The 25,782-nt window shown below is 49.4% G+C and overlaps 1 protein-coding gene across 3 annotated transcripts in view; it reads left to right on the forward strand.

The window, feature by feature from the left end:
- Positions 1–25,782, forward strand: part of LOC111155811 (pericentrin) — a 117,026-nt gene that overhangs the window by 41,436 nt on the left and 49,808 nt on the right. For all 3 annotated transcript variants that reach the window (XM_022516219.1, XM_022516220.1, XM_022516221.1), the window contains exons 16-21: positions 14,002–14,148; positions 17,070–17,221; positions 21,619–21,779; positions 21,996–22,234; positions 23,744–23,906; positions 24,430–24,642. In XM_022516219.1, coding sequence (XP_022371927.1) covers positions 14,002–14,148; positions 17,070–17,221; positions 21,619–21,779; positions 21,996–22,234; positions 23,744–23,906; positions 24,430–24,642 — 1,075 coding nt within the window. The remainder of the gene's footprint in view (positions 1–14,001; positions 14,149–17,069; positions 17,222–21,618; positions 21,780–21,995; positions 22,235–23,743; positions 23,907–24,429; positions 24,643–25,782) is intronic.

The raw sequence follows: 25,782 nt of genomic DNA on the forward strand, positions 1-25,782 counted from the left end.
GCTCTTGTCATGCTCCGTGTGTGTCATAAGATCCCGAAGCAGAGCGATGGGTGACAAGAGATACGCTTAGCGTCCGCTGTCTTTTAGCAAGTGCAGCTCTGTGCCGTGTGGCCGTGGGTCCCTCAGGCACGTGAGGGGCTGCACTCCCTGTGGCAGGGACGCTGAGGTCCAGAGGGACCAGGTGGCCAGAGAGAGGGACCTGGAGCTTGCTGATCACTGCTGCCATGGTACCAGGTCCAGGTGCCCCAGGACTGGAGGGCGGGGGTTCCTCAAGGGCATGTGGGCACATGCGGAGCTCTTGGACTCCTACCCTGACCTCACACAGAAGTTGGCTTCTATGAAGGATTGTTGCCGGAAGAAAGCGATCTGTGGCTCAAAGTTTCCCAAGAACCATGTATGTAATCCTCCTGTGTCTGCAGAAGAGCGTTTAACGGGCAGGGTGAGCATGCGGGGTCTGCCGTCGTGACCACTCCCTGAAGGCGTGGGGAGGGAAGCACCCCCAGGCCTGTACCAGGGTCCCAGGGCCCGAAGAAGTGTGATTTCCCTTTCCTGTCACGTTGTTAATCGCAACAAATGCCAGGAAAAAATTCTTAAGACGTCTTTGGTGCAAAAAGGAGGATTTATTCAAGCACAGGGACAGGACCCCTGAGCGGGAAATGCTGCACTGGGGTCATGAGGAGTGGCCCATTCCATACTTCCAAGTTGGGAGGGGCTAGAGATCGCGGGAGTCTAAGGAATTCGGAAGCAAGGTTCCCGGGATCTTGGGGGGCTATTGTCACGAGACCCTTCAGATGCATAACAGTGGGTTGTATGCTTGGGGGGTGATGACCAACACCTCTCTTGGGGGGTTTAGAGGTAAAGGAAGTTTCCAAAGGAATTTCTGTATGTTGAAGTAGACTCACAGGGTCCTGGCCGGGGAGCAGGGGTCAGGCTGGCACTGCCTTTGCCCTCAGCAAAGTAATCACGTGGGGGCAGTTGAGTCCCTAGAGGAGGTCACGCTGCCTGTTTCAAGGACTTGTCAGTGGGCTGTAGGTAGTAAGGAAATTTAATAATTTTTTTCTGCCTTTGTTTCCCACATCAGTCAGTTTCTCATGTGCTGGGGGTGAGGCGGGGCGGTGGTTGCCTCTTCCTCGATGTCAATGGTTTTCTGTTTCCCAGTGTCCTTCACAGTGGTGGCAGTGTTTCCTGAGCGGTGTCTTTTCGGGGGAAAGGCAGTATGGTTCCTGTCCCTTGGACTTGGCCTTGCCGGTCTGTGGTGCCTGTTGGCGTTCAGGTTTTTCCCTGTGTTAACCCGCATTTTGTGGTTGTCACTCGCGCAGTTAGCGGGCCTCGTCAACCCTGACTGCTCTCCGGGCTGCCGCTTCCTTCCTAGCTGCGAGTGGTGGGGCGCAGCCCCATCCTTCCCTAGAAGGGGAATTGTGGCCTAAACGTGTCATTAAAGTACTTCAGAAACTTTGAAACGTGTGATAACTTGGAATTTGCACTTGATGCTTTTTTTTTTTTTTTTAAGATTTTATTTATTTATTTGACAGAGACAGATCACAAGCAGGCAGAGAGGCAGGCAGAGAGAGGAGGAAGCAGGCTCCCTGCCGAGCAGAGAGCCCGATGTGGGGCTCGATCCCTGGACCCTGAGATCATGACCTGAGCCGAAGGCAGAGGCTTAACCCACCGAGCCACCCAGGCGCCTCGATGCTTTTTTTTTTTTTTTTTATTAACACAGAATGTGTTATTGTTTTGGGGCTGCAGGTCTGTGGTCCATCAGTCTTACACAGTTCACAGCGCTCACCGTAGCACATGCCCTCCCCAGTGTCCCTCACCCAGCCACCCTGTCCTCCCACCCCCTTCCTCTCCCCTCGCAGTCTATTTCCAGAGATTAAGAGTCTCTTAGGGTTTGTCTCCCTCTCTGGTTTCATCTTCTTTCATTTTTTCTTCCCTTTCCCTATGATCCCTGCCTTGTTTCTCAGATTTTTCATGTCAGTGAGATTTGATGCTTCTTTTTAAGGATTTTGGAGTTAAATTTATTTCAGGAGACAAAGTTTATAGGAATAATTTATGTTATCTCTGTAACTTGAAAGTATAATTTTAGGGGCGCCTGGGTGGCTCAGTGGGTTAAAGCCTCTGCCTTCGGCTCAGGTCATGGTCCCGGGATCCTGGGATCGAGCCCCACATCGGGCTCTCTGCTCAGCAGGCAGCTTGCTTCCCTCTTCTCTGCCTGCCTCTCTGCCTATTTGTGATCTCTCTCTGTCAAATAAATAAATAAAATCTTAAAAAAAAATAAGAAAGTATAATTTTAGTGTTGTGCCACGCGTGTCCCATTTTCTGATGATTGTGATCGAGGTGAGAATCCAGAGCCTACACAGTGGTCTGGAGTTTTCTAGGAGCTGTAGCCTGACTCCTGTGTGTTGTCACAGTGAAAATATGTGGAATGAGGGGATCCAGTATGGACAGGGCTGTACATATGCAGAAGAGCTCAGTGCTGACTCTTCCTCCCTGTTCACGGGGGGCACCCTGGCTCCTGCAGTGGTTGGGGCCAGCGCCCAGCTCTTCCGGCCAAGCTGCAAGGGAAGGAGACGTGGCAGGAGACGGAGCTGCAGAAGAGCCGATCAGAAGCCTTAGCGGAGCAGCAGGTCACACAGCTGGGGGCGCAGGGGTGAAGAGGGATCTGTGTTACTGCTCCCCTTTCCCGGCTGCAAAATCAATGAGAAATTTTACTCTTAAGTCAATGGTGATCTGCAAAGTGAAAAGAAATATTTGCTTTGGGTTAGACTTTTTAGGCAACTTTTTCATTCATTTTTTTCTATTTAAATAGGATGGTTATCATACCTTTTCCACTAGGAAATTACCACCGAGTATTTTAAATCTGAGAAAGTTGGGGTCTTCTTGCTTTGGTGACCCAGAAGCCACATCACCACTCCTCTTGCTTCCATCGTCTGTTGTTGTGGAGCAAAGTACAGGATGCATGAACACTCGAACACCTACTCTGAGGAGTTTTCATGTAGCTTTTAGTTTTTTATTTTATTTTATTTTATTTTTTAATTTTTAGAAGGTTTTATTTATTATTCATTTGACAGAGATCACAAGCAGGCAGAGAGGCAGGCAGAGAGAGAGGAGGAAGCAGGCTCCCTGCCGAGCAGAGAGCCCGATGCGGGGCTCGATCCCAGGACCCTGAGATCACGACCCGAGCCGAAGGCAGACGCTTCACTCACGGAGCCACCCAGGCGCCTGTTTGAGTTTTTTAACAAGAACGCTGATGAGATATAATTTCCATACTGTAAAAATCACTCTTGTTAAGTCGGCGTTTCAGTGGGTTTCAGTGCATTCACCAAGTGGCGCAGCTGTCGCTGTTCTGTCACTGCTTCCAGAACATTCGCCTCTGCACGGAGGACTCCCCGTCCCCCTGCCCCTCCTCTGTCCCCCAGCCCCAGCAGCACCAGTCTTTCCGGGCCTTGTAGACTCGGAGTCACACAGGACGTGCCTTTTGTGTCTGGTGTCTTTGACTTGGCCCGGCGTTTCCTAGGTCACAGATGCTGTAGCGTGTTCCAGTGCTTGCTGTTTGCTTTTCAGGTGTCTTTTATCTCTTGTGTTCCTAATCTTCCATTACTGCCTTCTTTTCATTTCAATTTCCTTGATGTTTATTTTTCTATATATTTTTTAGTTATTTTCTTAGTGCCTGCCCTGGAGATTACAGTGAACCCTTTATAACGTGGAGATCAGATTAGTATCATCTTAATTTTAATAGTTTACGGATCTCTTCTCCTTTGTAGCTTCATTCCCTTCTCCGTCCCTAATACCGTCAGACAAACTACAGTTATCTACAATTTATGCTCATTGATTTATTCAGTTTCTTCTAAATCAGATAGGAGAAAAAAATGACCACAATTATGTTTATTTTGTCTTTCCATTTGTCGTTCAGTCACCTTTACTACGTTCTTCGTTTCTTTGTGTGGTTTCAAGGTAATGCCCAGTGTCCTTTCACTTTGGCCTGAGGATGCCCTTCAGTATATCTTCAGGGCAGGCCTGTTAGTAGTGAATTCTCTCACTTTTCATTTACCTGGGAATGTTTTAATTTCGCCCTCATTTTGGAAAGATAGTTTCCTGGATATCTAATTCTTGGTTAAGTCTTTTTCTTTCAGCACTGATGATCGCACCCTGCTGCCTTTGGGCCTCTGTGGTCTGAGCAGCCGGCTAGCTGTTGACCTGCTGTTGAGGATGGCTTGTGTTGAGTCACTCTTCTTGCTGCTTTCAAGATTTGTTTTTTATTGTGTTAGTCACCATACAGTATGTCATTAGTTTTTTTTTTTTTTTTTAAGATTTTATTTATTTATTTGACAGAGGGAGAGAGATCACAAGTAGGCAGAGAGGCAGGCAGAGAGAGAGGAGGAAGCAGGCTCCCCGCTGAGCAGAGCGCCCGATGCAGGGCTAGATCCCAGGACCCTGAGATCTCGACCTGAGCCGAAGGCAGCGGCTTAATCCACTGAGCCATCCAGGTGCCCCATCATTAGTTTTTGATGTCGTGTCCGTGATTCGTTGCTTGTGTGTTAACCCCCAGTGCCCCCTGCAGTATTTGCCCTCCTTGATACCCATCTCCAGGCTCACCACCCCCCCTAGAACCCTCAGTTTGAGTCCCAGAGTCCATAATCTCTCATTGTGCATCTCCCCCTCTGATTTCCCTCCAGTCATTTTTCACTTCTAATATCCTCCGTGTTATTCCTTATGCTCCACAAATACGTGAAACCATATGATAATTGACTCTCTCTGCTTGACTTATTTCACTCAGCATAATCTCCAGTCCTGTCCATGTTGCTACAAAAGTTGGGTATTCATCCTTTCTGATGGAGGCATCATACTCCACAGTGTATATGGACCACATCTTCCTTATCCATTCGTCTGTTGAAGGGCATCTTGGTTCTTTCCACAGTTTTGCAACTGTGGCCATTGCTGCTATGAACACTGGGGTACAAATGGCCCTTCTTTTCACTACATCTGTGTCTTTGGGGTAAATACCCAGTAGTGCAATTGCAGTGTCATAGGGAAGCTCTATTTTTAATTTCTTAAGGAATCACCACACTGTTCTCCAAAGTGGCTGCATCAACTTGCATTCCCACCAACAGTGGGAGAGCGTTCCCCTTTCTCCACATCCTCTCCAACATTTATTGTTTCTTGCCTTGTTAATTTTGGCCATTCTAACTGGTGTAAGGTGGTGTCTCAGTGTGGTTTTGATTTGAATCTCCCTGATGGCCAGTGATAATGAACATTTTTTCATGTGTCTGTTAGCCATTTGTATGTCTTCATTGGAGAAGTGTCTGTTCATGTCTTCTGCCCATTTTTTGACATGATTATCTGTCTTGTGTGTGTAGAGTTTGAGGAGTTTTTTGTAGATTTTGGGTATTAGCCCTTTGTCTGTACCGTCATTTATGAATATCTTCTCCCATTCCGTGGGCTGCCTTTTTGTTTTGTGGACTGTTTCCTTTGCTGTGCAGAAGCTTTTGATCTTGATGAAGTCCTAAAAGTTCATCTTCACTTTTGTTTCCTTTGCCTTTGGAGACATATCTTGAAAGAAGTTGCTGTGGCTGTTATCGGAAGAGGTTACTGCCTATGTCCTCCTCTAGGATTCTGATGGATTCCTGTCTCACGTTGAGGTATTTTATCCATTTCGAGTTTATCTTTGTGTACGGTGTAAGAGAATGGTCGAGTTTCATTCTTCTGCATGTAGCTGTCCAGTTTTCCCAGCACCATTTATTGAAGAGACTGTCTTTTTTCCACTGGATATTTTTTCTTGCTTTGTCCAAGATTATTTGACCACAGAGTTGAGTGTCCATATCGGTGCTCTCTATTCTGTTCCATTGATCTATGTGTCTGGGTTTTTTTGGCCAATACTGTGCTTGTCTTGGTGACCATAGCTTTGTAATACAGCTTGAAATCAGGCAATGTGATGCCCCCAGCTTTGTTTTCCTTTTTCAACATTTCCTTAGCAATTCAGGGTCTTTTCTGGTTCTATACAAATGTTAGGATTGTTTGTTCCACCTCTTTGAAAAATGCCAGTGGAATTTTGATCGGAATGGCATTGAAAGTATAGATTGCTCTAGGCAGTACAGATATTTTAACAATGTTTATTCTTCCAGTACGTGAGCATGGACTGGTCTTCCATCTTTTTGTGTCTTCTTCAATTTCTTTCATGAGTGTTCTGTAGTTCCTCGAGTACAGATCCTTTACATCTTCGGTTAGGTTTATTCCCAGGTATCTTACGGTTTTTTGGTGTTACAGTAAATAGAATTGGTTCTCTAACTTCCCTTTCTATGTTTTCACTGTTAGTATATAAGAAAGCCACTGATGGGGCGCCTGGGTGGCTCAGTGGGTTAAAGCCTCTGCCTTCGGCTCAGGTCATGATCCCAGGGTCCTGGGATCGAGCCCCGCATCGGGCTCTCTGCTCAGCAGGGAGCCTGCTTCCTCCTCTCTCTCTGCCTGCCTCTCTGCCTGCTTGTGATCTCTGTCTGTCAAATAAATAAATAAAATCTTAAAAAAGAAAGAAAGAAAGAAAGAAAGCCACTGATTTCTGTACATTGATTTTGTATCCTGGCGCATCACTGAATTGCTGTGTGAGTTCTGGTAGTTTGGGTATAGTCTTTTGGGTTTTCCATATAAAGTTATCATGTCATCTGCGAAGAGAGAGAGTTTGACTTCTTCATTGCTAATTTGAATACCTCCTTCTCCTTTTTGTTGTCTGATTGCGGATGTTAGGACTTATAGTACATTGTTGAACAACAGTGGCAAGAGGGGGGGGCATCCTTGTCGTGTTCCTGATCTTAAGGGAAGGCTGTCCGCTTTTCCCCATTGAAAATGATATTAACTGTGGGCTTTCATAGATGGTATTTTTTTTTTTAAGATTTTATTTATTTATTTGACAGACAAAGATCACAAGTAGGCAGAGAGGCAGGCAGAGAGAGAGGAGGAAGCAGACTCCCTGCTGAGCAGAGAACCCGATGCGGGCCTCGATCCCAGGACCCTGGGATCATGACCTGAGCCGAAGGCAGAGGCTTTAACCCACTGAGCCACCCAGGCACCCCTCATAGATGGTTTTTTTAAAGAACTGTTCCCTTTATCCCTACACTCTGAAGAGTTTTAATCAGGAAAAGATGCTGTATTTTGTCAAATGATTTTTCTGCATCAATTGAAAGTATCATATGGTTCTTGTCTTTTATTAATGTGCTCTATCATGTTGATTGATTTGCAAATGTTGAACCATCCTTGCATCCCAGGAATAAATTCCACCTGGTCGTGTTGGATAATCCTTTTAATATACTGTTGAATTCTGTTGGCTAGGATCTTGTTGAGTATTTTGGCAACCATGTTCATCAGGGATATTGGTCTGTAATTCTCCTTTTGGATAAGGTCTTTGTCTGGTTTTGGGATCAAGGTAATGCTGGCCTCATAGAATGAATTGGGGAGTTTTCCTTCTGTTTCTCTTTTTTTGAAACAGCTTTAGAAGAATAGGTATTATTTCTTCTTTAAATATTTGGTAGAAGTCCCCTGGGAATCCATCTGGCCCTGGATTCTTCTTTTTTGGGAGTTTTTTGATTTACTGCTTTAATTTTGTTACTGGTTATTGGTCTATTCAGATTGTGTATTTCTTCCTGCTTCAGTTTTGGCAGTTTATAAGTTTCCAGGAAGATATCCATTTCTTCCAGTTTGCTTAACATATTGGCTTATTGTTGCTGATAATAATTTCTAATAATTTTTTCTATTTCCTTGGTGTTAGTCATGATCTCTCTCCTTTCATTCATGGTTTTATTAATTTGGGTCCTCTCTCTGTTCTTTTGGGTAAGTCTGGCCAGAGGTTTATTGATCTTCTTAATCTTTCAAAGAACCAGCTTCTAGTTTCATTGATCTGCTCTACTGTTTTTCTGGTGTCTATTTCATTGATCTCTGCTCTAATCTTTATAATTCCTCTTCTTCTGCTTGGTTTAAGTTTTCTTTGTTGTTTTTTCTCCAGTTCCTTTAGGTGTAAGTTTAGCTTCTGCATTTGGGATTTTTCTACTTATGTGAGTGAGGCTTGGATGGCTATGTATTTCCCCCCTAAGACTGCCTTTGCTGTATCCCATAGGTTTTGGACCAATGTGTTTTCATTCTCATTGGTTCCCAGGAATTGTTTAAGTTCTTTGATTTCCTGGTTGATCCGAACATTCTTTTTTTGTTGTTTTTTTTTAAAGATTTTATTTATTTGTTAGAGAGAGAGCGAGCACAGGCAGACAGAGTGGCAGGCAGAGGCAGAGGGAGAAGCAGGCTCCCTGCTGAGCAAGGAGCCTGATGTGGGACTCTATCCCAGGACAATGGGATCATGACCTGAGCTGAAGGCAGCCGCTTAACCAACTGAGCCACCCAGGCGTCCCTGATCCCAATGTTCTTGAGCAGGGTGGTCTTTTGCTTCCAAGTATTTGTGTTCCTTCCAAATTTTTTCTTGTGAGTGAGTTCCAGTTTTAAAGCATTGTGGTCTGAGAATATGCCGGGAGTAGTCTCAGTCTTTTGGTACCGGTTGAGCCCTGATTTGTGACCCAGGGTGTGGTCTAGAGAAAGTTCCATCTGCCACTTGAGAAGAATGAGTGTTCTGTTGTTTTATGATGGAATGTTCTGTGTGTATCTATGAGGTCCCTCTGGTCCTGTGTGTCATTCTAAGCTCTTGTTTGTAGATCTTCTACTTAGATGACCTGTGTGTTGCTGTGAGTGGAGTGTTGTGGTCCCCTTCTATTAGCATATTATCATCAATATGTCTATTTCGGTTAACAGTTGGCTTATGTAGTTGGCTGCTCCCAACTGTAGGGGCACAGATATTTACAGTTGTTAGATCCTCTTGTTGGATAGGCCCTTTAAGTATGATGTAGTGTCCCTCTGCATCTCTTACTACAGTCTTTAGTTTGAAATCTAATTTGTCTGATACGAGAATTGCTACCCCAGTTTTCTTTTGAGGCCTGTTGGCATGAAAGATGGTTTTCATCCCTTCACTTTCAGTCTGAATGTATCTTTAGGTTCAGAATGAGTCTCTTATAGACAGCGTATGGATAGGTCATGTCTTTTCATCCAGTCTGCAACCCCGTGCTGTTTCATGGGAGCAGTTAGGCTGTTCACGTTGAGAGTGGTTATTGAAAGACATGATTTTATTGTCATTATGTTGCCTGTGAAGTCCTTGTGTTAGGGTCCGTGATCAAAGAACGAGACTGATTAAAGCAAAAATCAAACAAAGCTTTATTTCACGCCAAGCATCAAAAATCAAACTGACCGGTCAGGGCTGTCTCTTACGAAAAGGTGACGACGATGACCCTGGCAAGTCCGCTCCCAACCTGGTTGCTCTGGATAAGGCCTTTCTGTAGATGAGGCCACTCTGGACGAGGCCACTCCCAGGATGAGGCCGCAGCTGATGAGGTCGCTCCTTAGGGCTGCTCCCTGGAAAGGCTGCTCACAAAAAGAGGCCGCTCTGGAGGAAGCCTCTTTCCTGACGATGCTGCCTCCCACAGGGCTGCTCACCGAGGAAGCCTCTTTCCAGAGGAAGCCGCTCCCCGGAATGGCGCAGCTCCAGCGAGGCTGCGGCTCAGGGTATCAAGGCCGCTCCTGGCAGCGAGGCCGTTCGCAGCGAGGTTGCTGGCGTCAGGCCGTTCCCTGCTGTGTGTCAGCGGGGCCGCTGGTGTTGGGAACGCTGGTGTCGGGACCACTGGTGTCGGGAACGCTGGTGTCGGGAACGCTGGCCTCTCGGCTGCTGCTGGAGTGCTGGTGGCTCCGCTGCTCCTCGCGGCGCCACTGCTGAAGCCGCGGTGTGCGCGGGGCTGCAGGCGTCCGAGCTGCCGGCGGCTCGGGGCCACTGGTGGCTCGTCTAGCTCTGACAAGAGCTGTCACACTCTCACAGCTCTTACAAGAGCTGTCACAGCTCTCTTTCTTCTGCTCCCGCCGACTCTTCTGTTGCTGCTCCCATCGACTCGTCTCTCTGCTGCTCCTGCCGCTCCCCTCTCTGCTGCTCCCGCCGACTCTTCTGCTGCTGCTGCTTCCTTCTTCTTCTTCTGACAGCTCTCCTTCCACTCCTCTCGCCAGCCTCGCAGACCAACCTTTATGGGGGTGGTTGAGCCCCGCCCCTACACAGGTAGCCGATTGAATCCTAATTCACCCAGTGGATATACCCACGCCACACCGATTGGACGTCTTCACCCGGCCCGCCCCGCCCCTACTTCCGGGGTCCACAAGCTAGTTACTCTGGGGGGGGGGCAGGCCCTTACACTTGTTTCTATAGGTTGTCTCTGTAAATTTCTGTTCTATATCACTCTTGGGGCCTTTTCCTTTTATAGAACCCCCCCCCCCCCCGTAATATTTCTTGCAGGGCCGGCTTGGTGGTCACATACTCTTTCAGTTTTTGCCGGTCTTGGAAGTTCCTTGTCTGTCCGTCCATTCTGAATGAGAGCCTTGCTGAATAAAGACTTCTTGGTGGCATGTTCTTCTCATTTAGTGCCCTGGATATGTCTTGCCAGCCCTTTCTGGCTTGCCAGGTCTCTGTCGACAGGTCTGATGTTCTTCTGATGTTCCTCACTCTGGACGTAAGAAATCTCTTCCCCCTCACTGCTTTTAAGATTTTTTCCTTGGATCTAAGATTTGCAAATTGTACTATTATATGTTGTGGTGTTGGTCTGTTCTCGTTGATCTTGGGACGGGTCCTCTCCACCTCTTGGATACGATTGCTTGTTTCCTTCCCCAGATTAGGGAAGTTCTCAGCTACGATATGCTCAAATTTATTTTCTGGACCTCTCTCCACCCCCTCAGGGATCCCAACAGTTCTGACATTGGAACGTTTCATGGTCATTAATCTCTCTTAGTCTGATCTCTTGGGCTTTAAGCTGTTTTTCCAGGCCTCCTTGGCTTCCTTCTTTTCTGTCATCTTATCCTCTAGGTCACTAATTCATTCTTCTGCCTATTTTACCCTGGCAGTCGGAGTATTCAGTTTAGGCTGCATTTCATTTATAGCATTTTTAAGTTCGGCCTGATTAGATCTCATTTCTGCCCTTAGAGATTCTATATTGTCCATATTTTTCTCAAGCCTAGAGCTCGCCTTCATAATGTTACTCTGATGTCAGTTTCTGACATTTGGTTATGTCCATATCCATTAGTTCTGTGGCAGAAGCCACAGTCTCTGAATTATTCCTGTGTTGGGGGTTCCTCCTCGTAGTCATTCTGTTGAGTGGTGGTTGAGGGAATGCACGAGGTCCAAAGTATTGACCACGACCCAAGCAAGATGCACCTGTTTTATAGGGACCTTAGGGTTGTCGACCTCTTGGTCTTCCAGCCTGTCTTCTGGGGGAGGGACCTGCTGTGCTGTTATTCAGGCAACCCTGTTTGGGCAGCGTTGCCATGCCCGGAGGTGGGAGTGGGCTCAGTGAAAACCAGTTTTGGGGGGCTTTTGTTCTCTTGCGGCTTTCCCCAGGTGGCTTTCCCATCTCTTCTGAGAGAGCTGAAGTGACTATGTCCAGGCTCCTGTCTCAGAAGACCGAGATCGCCGTCTGTTCTCCAGTGAGCTCTCCAGGCCGCACTGTCTCCATTACTGTCTGTTTTGTTAAACACCTTAGCTTCCTGGGTTGTGGGCCCCACGGCAGCATTCCCTCCCTTTGCTTCCAGGTCCAGGCACTGCTCCAGTGGTACAGGATCCCACTCCCTCCCCCTTCTGATTATCTTCCGATATCTACGCATAGAGTCTCAGCTCCCCGCTTCAGACCTTGAGACCAGCTGCCTGAGACACTCCATTTGTAGGAATCCAGATGTACCTTCTTGCATCTCAGGCTGATTTCGTGGGTGTTCAGAGTGGTCTGGCAGATATCCAGCTCAGTTCAGGGGACCGGTTGAAATAGGGTGCCCTATTCCTCTGTCATCTTTCTGCTTTCAAGATTCTTTTTCTTAGTCCTTCACAGTTTAATTGGGATGTCTCTTGGTGTGGATCTCTTTGAATCTATCCTACCTGGGGTTAATTGGGCTTCTTGTGTTTGTAGATTAATATTTTTTCATCCAAGTTGTGGTTTTTGGCCATTATATCATAAAGCAGGCTTTCTACCTTATTCCTTTCTCCTCTCCTCTGCGACTCCCATCACATGTATGTTGGTCTTTGAGAGTGTCCCACAGGCCTTGGGAGCTCTGTTTACTTTTCTTTCTTTCTTCTTTTTAGAGATTTTACTTATTTATTTATTTAAAGAGAGAACGAGAGAGTGAGCACGCGAGCAGGGTGAGGGTGAAAGGGATAGAAAAAGAGAATCTCTGAGATTATGGCCTGAGCTGAAATCAAGAGTTGGACACCCAAGGCATTTTTCTATTTACTTTTCTTTATTCTTTTTTCTTTTTATTCCTATTTTATTCCAAATAGTCCTATTTGATCTATCTTCATATTTGCTGATCCTTCTGCCCATTTGAATTTACTGTTGAGCCTCTCTAGTGAATTTTTCATTTCAGTAATTGTACCTCTCAGCTCCAGAATAGCTCTACAGTTCCACTTTCTAATCTGTCTCTTTACCGAGGGGCTCTGGCTGGGGCATGCTTCCAGTGCACTGGTGGGCGGTTTCTTCCTTAGCTTTGACTTTGTGTGAGTGTGAGGTCAACAAGGAGTGTTAGAGCCTTCTCAGCTTTTCCTTGATAGGTACATAGCCCTATACTTGCTTCCTAAATTCCCAGGAATATGCTGGAGCCTTTCAGAGCTCCCTGTTGACACCTCATTCTCTAGTGTTTCCTTTTAAGCTTTTTTGTTTACCTCTTATTGGCCCCAACTGCGACAAGTTAATGGGTTTCAGGCCACTGTGATGTTAAGCAGTAGCTGTTGGTTGATTGTGGTGAGTGGCCTGGCAGTAGGGTTGTTGACAGAGTGAGCTCTGTGAGCTCATCCTTGAGAATGGAGCTTCTTAGTGAGCTGCAGGATAGGTCAGTTGGTGATAGTTGGCGGGCTGGTGCTCTTGAGGAGCTCCGAACCCCTCTGGTCCCCCCCAACCCTTATGACTGCGGGAGGCTGTTTGCAGAGCTCTACCAGAGGTGGGAGGGATGGGATTAGGGCAAGTTTAAGTACCTCATAGCTGCTGTTTGGATGGAGACTCAAACTTTGTTTTTAGTAAACTCTGGATTGTTACAAGTCTTTCTTAATTTCCAGAGCTCTGAAGAAGTTGCGTTTTGACAGTTTCTGTCAGTGTTCTCAGTGCTGTTATAGAGGAATGTGTTCTTGGATGTCCTTATTCTGCCATTTTGAAAGTGCTGCCTCTGTAGTTGTTGTTTTGTTTCTTGGTTTGTTTGTTTAAAGCTTATTTCATTAAGGATGCCTGGGGGGCTCAGTTGGTTGAGCCACTGCCTTCAGCTCAGGTCATGATCCTGGAGTCCAGGGATGGAGTTCCGCATCAGGCTCCCTGCTTGGTGGAGAGTCTGCTTCTTCTTCTGACTTCCCCCATCTCGTGCTTGCTCTCTCTCATTCTCTCTCTCAAATAAATAAATAAATAATATATATATATCGGGTTTATATATATATCTATATATATATATATATAGATATATATATATATATTTTTTTTTTTTTTTTTAAACGATGGCCTTAAAAAAAAAAAAGCTTATTTCATTAATATAATTTGTTAGGTGAACCTTATGAAGAACAGTGTTTATTATTTAGGAAGAAATAGGGTTTATGTTTTGAAACCAAAGGAACTTTGTTTCTAAATATCTTGGATTCTGATGGTCATGGTATCGTGGTGATGGGTAATTTCTTAATGTGATCGTTTGGAAAAGAAACGAGCTGTCCTCTTGATGTTCTCTGTGGGAAGCACATTGAATACGTGTTCACTGTGGGTAGTGGCTTTGTCCCTTTTGATCACTGCTCTTGGCACAGGGTGGACTCAATAAATACTTGTTCAATGAACTGTGTTTTAGCAAACAACAAGGAAATGGAACAAGCATAACTTTTAGAGCTTAGAGTGACATTTTTGTTGTTTTTGTTAACAATGTACTTTTATACAGGGTGAATTTGAAGGTGAAAAGAAAGCTGCTTTGCATGAACAGGAGGAGATCCCTAGGCTGGAGTCTGAGCAGGCACAGTCTCTTCACCGAAAAGAGGAAGAGTCTTTGTTTCTGCAGCTTCAGGAGAAGAATGACCAAATTCTACGGGTATGTGGCAAGTGTCTTTTCTTTGTTTTTATTTTTTGTGTGTGTGGTAAAATGTGCATAACATAAAATTTACCATTTTAATCATTTTTAAGTGTTACAGTTCAGGGGCATTAAACCCTGTTCACAGGGTTGTGCAGCTATCACTGCTGTCCGTTTCTAGAACTGCTCATCCTCACCGCAAGCAGAAACTACCCCCACTGCCACGAGCTCCCCTTTCCCTCCCTCCAGCCCCTGGCACCCATTCTTCTGCCTTGTGCCGCTGAATCTGACCGCTTCCGGGGCGTCCTGTGATGGGGTCAGCGGCATTAGTCCTCCTGCGTCTGGTTTAGTCTCTCGGTGCAACGTCCGCGGGGCCCGCCGTGGTGCAGTGTGGTCAGAGCATCTCGGTGTTTGTGGCAGAGTGACGGTTCTGTCGCATGGAGATGCGTGTCGTGTTGCTCTCTCCATGGATTCGGCTGCTGATAGACGTCTGGGCGGTGGTTTCTCCGTCCTAGCTGCTGTGAATGTCCCCGTGTGTACAAGTCGTGTCCCAGTCCCTGCCGTCGGTTCGGGCTGTGTGCGTCTAGGAACAGGATTGCTGGGTCCTGGTGACTCTGTTTTTGTCTTGAGGAGCCGCCGTGCTGTCTTCCTGGTGCTGCCCCATCACATGTCCCTGCCAGCTGCGCCCGGGGCTACGGTTTCTCCACAGCCGTCATCTGTTCACCGTCTTCTCTCTGTTTATGACCACGTCACAGCGGGCGTGAGGTGGGACCACATCGTGGTTCTGGTGTGTGTGTTCTTGGTGGTGAGTGACGAGCATCTTTTCAGGAGCTTATTGGCCATTCATTTGTCTTCGGAGAAATGTCTGTTCAGGTTCTTTGATGGTTTTTGAATTGGGTTTGAAATGGTTTTTTGTTATTCCTTTGTAAGTTTAGTATGTGCAGTTTTACTGTTTTCTTTTCTTTTTCTTAAAGTATGCTCCACACACAGCGTGGGGCTGGAACTCAGGACCCTGAGATCAGGAGTCACATACTCTAGCAGCCGGGTGCCCCTATGTATACTATTTTTTGAGATAGTCTCACAATGTAGACCTTTCAGGAGTGTAATAATACTGTTTTTCTTTTTTTTTTACCTTTTTTTTTTAAGATTTTACTTACTTTTTTGACAGAGAGCACAAGCAGAGGGAGAGGGAGAAGCAGGCTCCCCAATGAGCAGGAAGCCTGAGGCAGGACTCGATCCCAGGACCCCAGAATCATGACCTGAACTGGAGGCAGCCGCTTAACTGACTGAGCCACCCAGGCACCCCAGAAAAAGTTTTGTTAGGATGTTTATTTGTACTTTCCTCTTTTTTGATCAGTGTCACTAGAGATGTGTCTGTTAGGTTTTTCCAGTCACCATACAGTTTTTGTGAAAAGGAGGGAGCAGGACCGGCGGAGGGAAAAGTCTGTGTCCCATAGGCTCAAAAGTGGACTCAGCCTCTGTGGAGGCCTGTGCCGCTGCCCTCACGGTGCTGCCGCCTCAGCCCGCAGCCGCCCGTGGGAGCAGAGCTCCGTGCTGCACGTCTGGCGGGCGTCTGCCTTCTCTTCACACCCCACCGGCGGGGCCAAGCCAGGCCTGGAGCCGTCTTGGGCACCGGTTTCGTGAGCTGGCAGCATCCTCTCTTCTCTTTTGTTTGTTTCTGGTCATTGTTTGCCATCTTCGTGTGATGTCACCGGTGATTTGTGGAACTGTTTTTTTCTAATTTCCCTACAAGCACGGCATTGAAATGGTTTTTACAGTTTTCTTTTGCTCCTGGTACAGGGTTTCAAAACTACACTTCTCTTCTCTGGTTTTTGTTTGCTGTTTGTACTGCTGACGTTTTATGGGTCCCACCTGGGGTTCTCTTACCCATTTCCTACTCCACGCAAACCTTCTTTTCCTACTCCTGGCTGCAGAGCTGTCCTCGCCAGCTGGGCTCTGCACCTGGAGTCCCCTTGCTTCCGGGCTCCATGCGTCCGATTCTAGAGCTCGAGACACTAGGCGTGTCACGCATCGGCCGCTGTGGACGCCCATTGTTCCTGATTCTTGGTAGCAGTGGAGGACAGGCCTGCGGTCCGCCTGGCTCTGTGTGCGTAGTCACGCTCTGTCATGTTCTCTGTGGGGACGATGCCCGGGTTCTTGACCATCAACTCAGCCAGCCCTGAGAAATCACTGTGGTTGGCTCTGGGCTCAGGTCACTGCATTGCTGGGAAGACATACTTGTCACTTCACTAAGCTGCACAACAAAACTGCAGTGACCTGTGCTCAGTGCTCGGGCAACCTGGGGAGCCCACAGTAGCCAGGGGTGCCCAGGGTAGCTGGTGCCACCCACCCCGCCGGCTCACTGAGACCCCATGATTGTTGACTGTTTTTTTTTAAAGACTTATTTATTTAACTTAGAGTGTGCGTGTGCACAAGTAGGAGGGGCAGAGGGAGAGAGAGAATCGCAAGCAAACTCTCTTCTGAGCTCAGCCTAACTGGGGCTCTATCCCAGGACCCCGAGATGACAACCTGAGCCAGAACCCAGAGTTGGATGCTCAGCTGACTGGGCCTCCCAGGCGCCTTTGTTGGCTCCTTTTTCAAGGAGAAATAAATAAGAATGATCTTCACTTGTCTAGAAACTGGTATTTATTCTGAATGAATATAAAAGAGATTTTGAGTTCTTACTTGTGAGAGTAATCTCTGGTGAGTTTGCCCCTTCCCTCGGTGCCTGGGGCAGGCTAGAATGTTTATGTGTTCTGTTTTTGTAGGCAGTGAATAATGGCGGGGTTGGGGGGGACCCCTGTAATTAGTAAAATTAGTAATTAGAAAATTATTAATTTTCACCTTTAATCACTATTAACTAGGATGATGAGTGTTTCTTACAGAAGTTTATTCCTGACTAAATTGTTCTAAATAAAGCTGTAACAATTTTTCCTCAACAGCTGAAAGACCAAATTTTATCCTTAAGTCAAGAAGTAGAAGAGTGCCATTCTGAACTGGAGAAGCTCCAGCAAAGGCGTGAAAGGGAAAACCAGGAAGGCACAAATCTCATCTCGATGCTGAAGTCCGACATTGATCTGTCTGACCGTGAAAGGTCAGTCACACATTCCTCTGTCAGAGCTGCCCAAGTGCATGGTAATACCTGGCAGGATGGAACCCTGTGTCACATTATTCTTCTCATTTAAAAACACTTTAAACATCAAGAAAAGTACTGAGTAATGTACGATACCCATATACCCACCACTCACTTTGCCAAATTTTCACATTTTGCCAGATTACAAAATTTGATGCTGTAATGTGGAGTTAACCTTAAAATTAAATTGCCAGGTTTTTTGGTTTGTTTTCTTTTTTTCTTTTTCTTTTTTTTTTTTTAACTAATAAAACTTTAATTTTTTTTTCTATTTTTTTATTTTTTCAATGTTCCAAGATTCACTGTTTATGCACCACACCCACATCCATGCAATACTTGCCCTCCTTAGTACCCACCACCAGGCTCACCGAACCCCTCACCATCTCCCCTCCAAAACCCTCCGTTTGTTTCTCAGAGTCCACAGTCTCATGGTTCACCTCCCCTTCCAATCTCCCTCAACTCCCTTCTCCTCTCCATCTCCCCATGTCCTCCATGTTATTCCTTATGCTCCACAACTAAGTGAAACCATATGACAATTGACTCTCTCTGCTTGACTTATTTCACTCAGCATAATCTCCTCCAGTCCCGTCCATGTTGCTACAAACGTTGGGTGTTCGTCCTTCCTGATGGAGGCATCATACTCCATAGTGTATGTGGACCACATCTTCCTTATCCATTCGTCTGTTGAAGGGCATCTTTGTTCTTTCCACAGTTTGACAACTGTGGCCATTGCTGCTATGAACATTGGGGTACAGATGGCCCTTCTTTTCACTGCATCTGTGTCTTTCGGGTAAATACCCAGTAGTGCAATTATAGGGTCATAGGGTAGCTCCATTTTTAATTTCTTAAGGAATCTTTAAATGGTGGGTTTATTCTGGAATAACAGAATTGCAGTCCAGGACAAGCTAGCTAGTGCATCACCATAAACAAGTCTGGGGAACAGAGGAAGCTCCTTTATAGATGGAAGGAGGGCTAGGACTGTTGTAAACAGAAAGTCCATTGGAGGAAACTGTGTATTGAAAGTGTAGTGGTTTCTCATTGGCTGAGTTGTGATTGGCTCCCATTGGCTGAGTTGTTGCTGGGCAGAAGGAAACCCTCCTTCCTCCTGCTGGGATCTTTATGTCGTGTATAGTCAACGTGCCCCTCTTCCTGAGAGATACGCAGCTAGAAGAGCTTCAGAGTTTCCCCCCCCCCCCCCCCCTCCTCCACCCAGCTTCCTGACCCCGTTCTTTTTCCCCCTCCCCCCCCCTTAAAGATCTTTTTTTATTTGACAGAGGGAGACACACCGAGAAAGGAACACAAGCAGGGGCAGAGGGAGAGGGAGAAGCAGGCTTTCCCCCAAGCAGGGAGCCTGATGTGGGGCTCGATCCCAGGACCCTGAGATCATGACCTGAGCCTGAGGCAGATGCTCAGGCGCCACCCAAGCGCCCCATCCTGACCCCATTCTAGTCAAGGTTTTCTTTTATTAATTGTTACACTTCTCCCTTTTTTTAAATACAAAATTTTTTTTAAGGTTTTGTTTATTTATTTGACAGAGAGAGATCACAAGTAGACGGAGAGGCAGGCAGAGAGAGAGAGAGAGAGAGAGAGAGAGAGAGGGAAGCAGGCTCCCTGCTGAGCAGAGAGCCCGATGCGGGACTTGATCCCAGGACCCTGAGATCATGACCCGAGCCGAAGGCAGTGGCTTAACCCACTGAGCCACCCAGGCGCCCTACACTTCTCCCTTTTGATCAAGATCTTTCCTTGAAAGCATTGCTGGTCAAGAGTCAAGTGTTTCCTATTTAATGGTCTTGTCCCTCATTGCCAGGAAGGACTTTCCTGGTTGTCCTGTCCTACCTCAGAAAAGACTGGCTAGAGGGGCTGGTTAGGCTCCCTGCTCAGTGGGAAGCCTACTCCCTCTGCCTCTCCCCTCACTCATGCGCGCTCGCGCGCTCGCTCTCTCTCTCTCTTAAATAAATAAATAAAATCTTAAAAAAAAAAAAAAAAAAAAAAACCAATAACAACAGAAAAGGCCGGCTAGAGGGCTGGAGGTGACTGGAGTGCTTACATTTGTAATAGATCGCCCCACTCCCTGCCCGGCCCAGCATCCTGGCTCTTTGCAATAGCAGAAACTGTAAGTTTTTTGGTTTTGTTTAGGGGCCTTTACTTGTTAGATTTGAAAATTGAGGATTTTAGCAGGTTTTTTGGTGACTCGTGTAGGATATAAGCAGCTGGTTTGCTGTTGTCGGTAAATCTGGGCACTTTCTCATTCGTCCTGGTCCTTTTTTTTTTTAAAGATTTTATTTATTTATGTGACAGACAGAGATCACAAGCAGGCAGAGAGGCAGGCAGAGAGAGAGGAGGAAGCAGGCTCCCTGCTGAGCAGAGAGCCCGATGCGGGGCTCGATCCCAGGACCCTGAGATCATGACCTGAGCCGAAGGCAGCGGCTTAACCCACTGAGCCACCCAGGCACCCCTGTCCTGGTCCTTTTTAAATAAAAGGGAAAGATCCTAGTTCAGCCTGTTAAAAAATGCTACCCAAGTGGATTCAGCTAGAAGGTAGAATGGTCTCATTCGCTGTGGTGGTCATGAAGAGGTCTACGAGGCTTCTGTGTACAAGCCTGAGTGTTGTTCCACTGAGCGGGCTTAGCAAAAGCTGTTGTATCGGCTCCGTGATTTCCCGAGCGTGTGGCAGCGCCCTGACAGAAGGTGAGGGGCTGGCTTCTCCGAAACCCCCTTGGGCTGCGTCTCTGGGCCGGTTGCATCCCGAGCCGGCGTGGCACGCACCCCAGACGCGCTGGCGGACGGTGTGAGCGCGAGCGGGCGGCCCGCACGTCTGAGCGACCGAGCTCCGCAGCCGGCCCGTCGGCCCTCAGCCGCTTCAGGATGCTCTGGAACTGCGGTTCGCAGCTCGTTCTGGGCGCGGAGAGCACGGAAGCTTGGGGGTTGTGCGGGGCCTCGGAAGACCAGCAGAGGCGGGTTCGGTGGGTCAGAGGAGGAGGACAGCTGGGCCGAGAGAAGAGCCGAAGATAGCCCTGGGGCAGGACCCGGTACTGGGCGGTTCCGAGTGTCTGTGGAGGGGATGGGGGCAGGTCGGGGCCTCAGAAGCCTCAGTTCCTTTATTTTTTATCGGTATTTTTTAAAGATTTTAAACTTATTCATGAGAGAGAGAGAGTGCACAGGCAGGGGGCTGCCGGCGGAGGAGAGTGAGCGGGGAGCCCGATGCGGGGCAGGATCCCGGGACCCTGAAGTCGTGACCTGACCCGGAGGCAGAGGCGCCCCAGTTTGCCTCAGTTTAGTTTAGTTTAATGTTTTGTGAAGAGGCAGAATCTCAAGACTCCAGGAGCCTCGACATTTAAAGTAGGCGGCCGGGCTGGGGCAGGTTTCTCCTCTGCCATGAAGGACCCGTGGCTTCTGGTTTAATCCCACGTAGAGCAGGTTGAGGGGATCAGCAATTCCTGGTAACGGCCGTCAGAGTCCGACGTCACTTCTGCCCCAGCCAGTGCACTGACTTACAGATGCGCGTCGTTTCTAAGCTCAAAACCGGCGGGAGCACAGGGTTCCCCGTGTTCGCGCCATGTCGTTGCCGTGTCGCTCCCCAGCACGCACGTGCTCCGCACTCGGGGTTCGCCGCGGGCACCGCAGCCGTCCGGGCCTGCACCGGGCCCGGGGAGGAGGGGGCAGCTTTGACGCTCACTTGAGTTTCTGCTTGAGCTCCCTGACCCGCCCTGTCCGCGGTCACCCCGTGCCTGCCTCCGCCTGCTCCCCGACAGTGCCTTCTCGTCCTGTGCCTGCCCACCCTCCGTCCGCAAGGTCTCCGCAGTCCGCTGTGGTGGCCTGGGCAGCGCGGGGAGCCGTGAGGCCCTGGCTGTTCCTGCGCTCGCTCGTCTGTCCCACTGTTTCTTTCCCGCTCATTCTTCCTGTGTCTCTCCCCGGCCCTTCAGCTCTGTAAGGGGCAGCTCCCCTGTGTTTCGTTCAGTGGCATGTCCCCGTGTTGGGAGCAGACCTAGTTCCAGGCCGGTGGTGGGGATGGAAGTATGTGAATGCTTGGGGGCAGAGGAGCCTGTCTTCCGCCCACTGGGCCCTGGCATCTCCCAGCGGTGAGAACCCCGCCTCGGCTCCAGCACTTTGCCCCCTGCCGTGTCCTGGACGGGGTCACGGTGCTCCGGACGGAGGGCCATGTTGGTGTCTGCTCTCCTCCTGAGGGATAGAAAGGCGGTGAGTAGGGACAGGAGCTTGGTAAAACTGGCGATGAGATGATGTCTTTTTAAAGTGAAGAGCAGCAGCCCAAGGGTTTGGTCTCGTTGGCAGAGCTGCCCCCTGGGCTGTGCCCCTCTTGTCTGAGTCAGACCGGCTTAGGGTCTGCTCCGTGCTTCGTTCAGGAGAGCTCTCCGGGACGCTCTGCGGAGGCTGCTCACTTTGTTTGGAGAGACGCTGAGGGCTGCCGTCACCCTGAAGAGCCGGATCGGTGAGCGTGTGGGGCTCTGTCTGGCGGACGAGGGCCTACCTGATGCGCGGCCCAGTGGCCAGGCCCTGTTGGCAGGTGAGTGCCCGGACAGCCCTGTGCCTGCAGCCCCTGGGCTGGGGCGCTGAGTGCTGTCCTCCTTCCCTGCTGGGGCCGGGCTGGATGAGCTCCTGATGCTCGAGACGGATCGTTGTCTTTGGGACGTGGGTGTGCTCGTGCTGCAGCAGCACTGGTCGTGCGAGCGTGCTTGCCACGCAGTGTGTGTGCAGGTTTCTGTGTTTCCTCACTTTGCAGCACCAGTGCTCGATGAGACGTGGCCTGCGTCCGAGGCAGCCCTGTTGGAGCTGGACCGAACTTTGCCTGAATGTGCGGAGGTGTCTTCAGAGGCTGAAATTAGCAGTCACATCTGTGAAAGCTTTTTCATGAGCCCAGAAAGTTCGCTGGAGTGTGAGCAGCCAGTTAGGAAGCTCTACCGGAGCCTTGGCCTGGCGGTGGATGGCCTGCTGGAGCTGGCTCTGGACTCCACCCGGCAGGTGAGACACGGCTGCGCACGCCGTCCGCCCGCGGCCCTGTGTTGGCTCCCGGCATTGCTCGTCTTCTGAGAAGGGTGACGGGCTGACTCAGTGGGCAAGTTGAATGTTTCAGTGACATGAGCTTGATAGGCGAGGGTAGCACAGCTCCCAGGTGCTCTGCTGGGCACAGCACACGCGTGTTGGTCATTCTCGAGCGGCACCTGCAGGGTGAGAAGGGGCCTTGGCGCTTTCCAGGTGGGTCTGGCTTCTCTTGCTGTTCACTCCTTTGGGCATTTGAGAGCAGAAACTCACTTCTGGGTGTGCACCTGCCTTCCTCTCATATTGTTTTGATCTTCTGTTGCTACCAACGACTTTCTCCTGTTTTTCCTAAGCAGAAGTCTTTTCTGAACTGAAATTCTGGAAGCCGTAGGTTTGCTGCGAATGGAAAGTCAGAGCTGAGTGTCAGGCCAAGGACAGATGGTTCGATCTCTTGCCTTTACTCTGTTCTACCTTCAGCAGTATTTAATGTTACATTGGATGTGTGTTTAGAGCTTATCACTAGCAAAGGAAATTATGTTCATTAACCTTTCGAAACATTTTAGACAGGAAAGACATTAAATATGAATTATGAAAAGCAGTATAGAGTTCCTTTCTTCTGTTCAGCCCAATTAGAAAATAAGCATTTTTAGCCAAAACATTGCTGTTTACATCCCAGAAAGCCTTGAGTAAGTTCTCCCCACTTGGGGAAGGTATGAGAAGAGGGAGCCTTGGGGCTCTTTTCGGGGGGGGGACGCCAGTGGATGCCCTCAGAGGCAGGGTCTAGGGAAGCTGGAGTTAGGGTTAGTGTGGAGGAGGTGGAGGGAGGCCCCAGCTAGCTGCTCAGGGGTGTCTCGGCACAGCTGGGTGTAAGCGTCTGAATTCAGTGGTTAGTCTGGGCACCCCCCACCCCCAAGCCTGAAGGTGGCCTGGGAGCTTCAGGCTGGGCAGGGGAGGAAGGGGAGATTGGGGCCTGGGACTGAGCCAGGCCTGGGTGGTGTCAGAGGAGACCCAGAGGGCCCTGGTGTGACTGAGTCGGGGGTGGTGGTGTGGGCGGTGGAAACCTGTCAGGCGCCCGGCCGGCCGTGGTGACCGGCCCAAGGAGCCTTTCCTCCCACCCACGGCCTCCACATCCCACCCTCCCTGTGGAGTGCCAGGTGGTTACCCCTGCTTGGATTCTAGGGTCCTGAGGGACAGTTTTTGTGACCTTTGGAGTGCCCTTTCCCTTAACATCATTGGGCAGACGTATCAGTAGTTCATGAACATGTGAATTTTTTGTGCTGCATTGAATGTGTGTGTTTGAAGTTTTCTTTTTTAAAAACTGTTGAATGAGTCACTTGTCTAGTGATTGACACAGTACTGAAGATCATATCGTTGCTTACAGAATATTTGTGGTTTTGTCAGATTTCTGCTGTGCCAGAATCCTGGTCCTGTTGGTGGTAACGTAAGCTCTATTTTGACGTGCGGTTTCATTTTCCCCGTGTGTGTTAACAGCTGGAGGAAGCACGTCAGATCCATTGCCGTTTTGAGAAGGAATTCAGCTGTAAGAATGAGGAGACCGCACAGGTGGTTAGAAAGCACCAGGAGTTACTGGAGCGCCTGGAGGAGGCGAGCACGGCCCGGAAACAGCTGGTGCTAGAGCTGCACCAGGCTCAGGGTGAGCCCCGGTCGCGGGCGGGGGAGGGCGGCGGGGCACACGGGACCGAGGCGCGTGGGGAAGGGCAGTGTTAACAGAGGTCTTACAGGCAAAATGTAGAACTAAAATAATGTGGGGGAAGGCCTCTGACTTTCGTCCGTGAAACAAGGTGCCATCAAGCTGCTCCCCAGGCTGCCAGCCCTGAGTGGCCTCCTGGGCGGAGATGCATGTCAGTCCTCCCTGCCCCAGGAAGCGACATTCGTGACCCCACAGGCCCCCACACTTCTGGTTTGTGGTGGTCACAGTGTCTCATGTGCTGGGCGCGTGGTGTGGGGGTGTCTCACACACGGCTGCTCCAGAGCGTGTCACCCTGCCCTCCTGGTGCGCCAGCCCTGTGCTGTCCATCCAGGAATGCAGGCGTGACCATGCAGCTCTCATGTCCCCTGGCCACATCTCTCTGGGGCTGGGATGCCCTCGCGGAGATGCCCATCCTTCTGCTCTGCCAGCAAAGCCTCAGGAGCTGGGTCTCTCCGCGTCTCCGCAGGCATCATCGAAGGGTTCAAGGTGGAGAAGGCCAGCCTGCAGGAGGTGCTGGGCCAGAAGGAGACGGCCGAGCAGGGCCTCGCAGTTGAGCTGGAGAGCCTGAAGCAGCAGCTGCAGTGGGCAGCCCAGCAGCAGGCAGAGCTGAAGGAGGAGAACTCTATCCTGTGCGCCCAGAAGGAGGCCTTGGCCGCGGAAGCGGAAGAGAGAGAAGCCGGTAAGAGTTGCTGGTTCCGGGGTCAGAGACGGGGAGGGCGGGAGCAGGGGTGGCCGCCGTTTACCGATGCTCAGTGTGGCGGAGGGCCGGGGAAGACGGTGGGAGCCCCGGGCGGAGGGCCTTCCCGTGCAGGCTGGTGCAGCGGCCCTTCTGCTGCTGCTGCCCTGTCGGGGAGGCAGGGTCGTCCTGCTGGCTGCGGGCTGGGTGGACGCCTGTGTGAGGCCCGTGTCACCTCTGGCCAGCACGAGCCTGCTGGAAATGTCGCTGTTCCCAGTAAAAGAGCTTTGGACTGTTTGAGGCAAATAACCAAGTCTGGGGGGAAATGTGGGCTACTGAAAATTTTTATTTAAATTTTTTTTTAAAAATCGTGTAATGTGAACCTGAAGTAGGAAAACGCAGTTGTGAAAGTTGTGATTTCAGGTGATCAGAGTTTTCGTATTTAAAATATTTCAAGTACGAACAGTCAAAACACAAAGCGTTCAGACGGTTGCGTGGCGGGTGGCGGCGTCCGGGCAGAGCTGGGAGAAGCAGCCCTCGTGGGTCCGGCCTTCCCCGGACCCGCGCGTCTCGCTCGCTGGGCTTCTCCCGCGCTTCTCTCCCCACCAGCCGACTGGCACGCATCCCCGTGTGTGTGCGCCCGCCGGGGCCCCGGTCAGCCTGGGTTCTGGGGCAGTCGGATCCTGGTGCACAGGTCTGCTTGGTGGGACAGCCTCAGCCGTTCTTCTTCCACCCCGAACAGCTCGGGAAAGTCACTTTTCTTTTCCATTTGGCGTCCCTCAGTACGCGACCAGCTGTCGGGGGTGCTGGTCATTGCTGTGTCCTGTGTCCTCTGCTCATGGGTTTCCGGCCTTGTCTTTATTCTTTCTGGCCTGCTTCGTCCCGTGAGCTCTCTGGGCCGCGGGCTTACTCGTGCTGAGAGGCAGGTCCCACGAGCCATGGTTGCTTGAGGCGGAGGGAGTTGTCAGGGGCTCGTGGTTCCCCCTACGTGGGATGTTCTGGAAGGTCTGTGTGTGATCGTGCCCACCTCTCCCTGCTCGGCTGTCCACCTGTACGTATCTCTGTCCCTTTCCACTCTTTGAGGTAAGTTTCTGATGTTGAAAACTTAACCGAGCTTTGTTTTTCTCTTGAATGTCATTTCCA

Source organism: Enhydra lutris, unplaced genomic scaffold (genome assembly GCF_002288905.1).
Source record: "Enhydra lutris kenyoni isolate GAN:26980312 unplaced genomic scaffold, ASM228890v2 scaffoldscaffold43, whole genome shotgun sequence".
Taxonomy (NCBI): domain Eukaryota; kingdom Metazoa; phylum Chordata; class Mammalia; order Carnivora; family Mustelidae; genus Enhydra; species Enhydra lutris.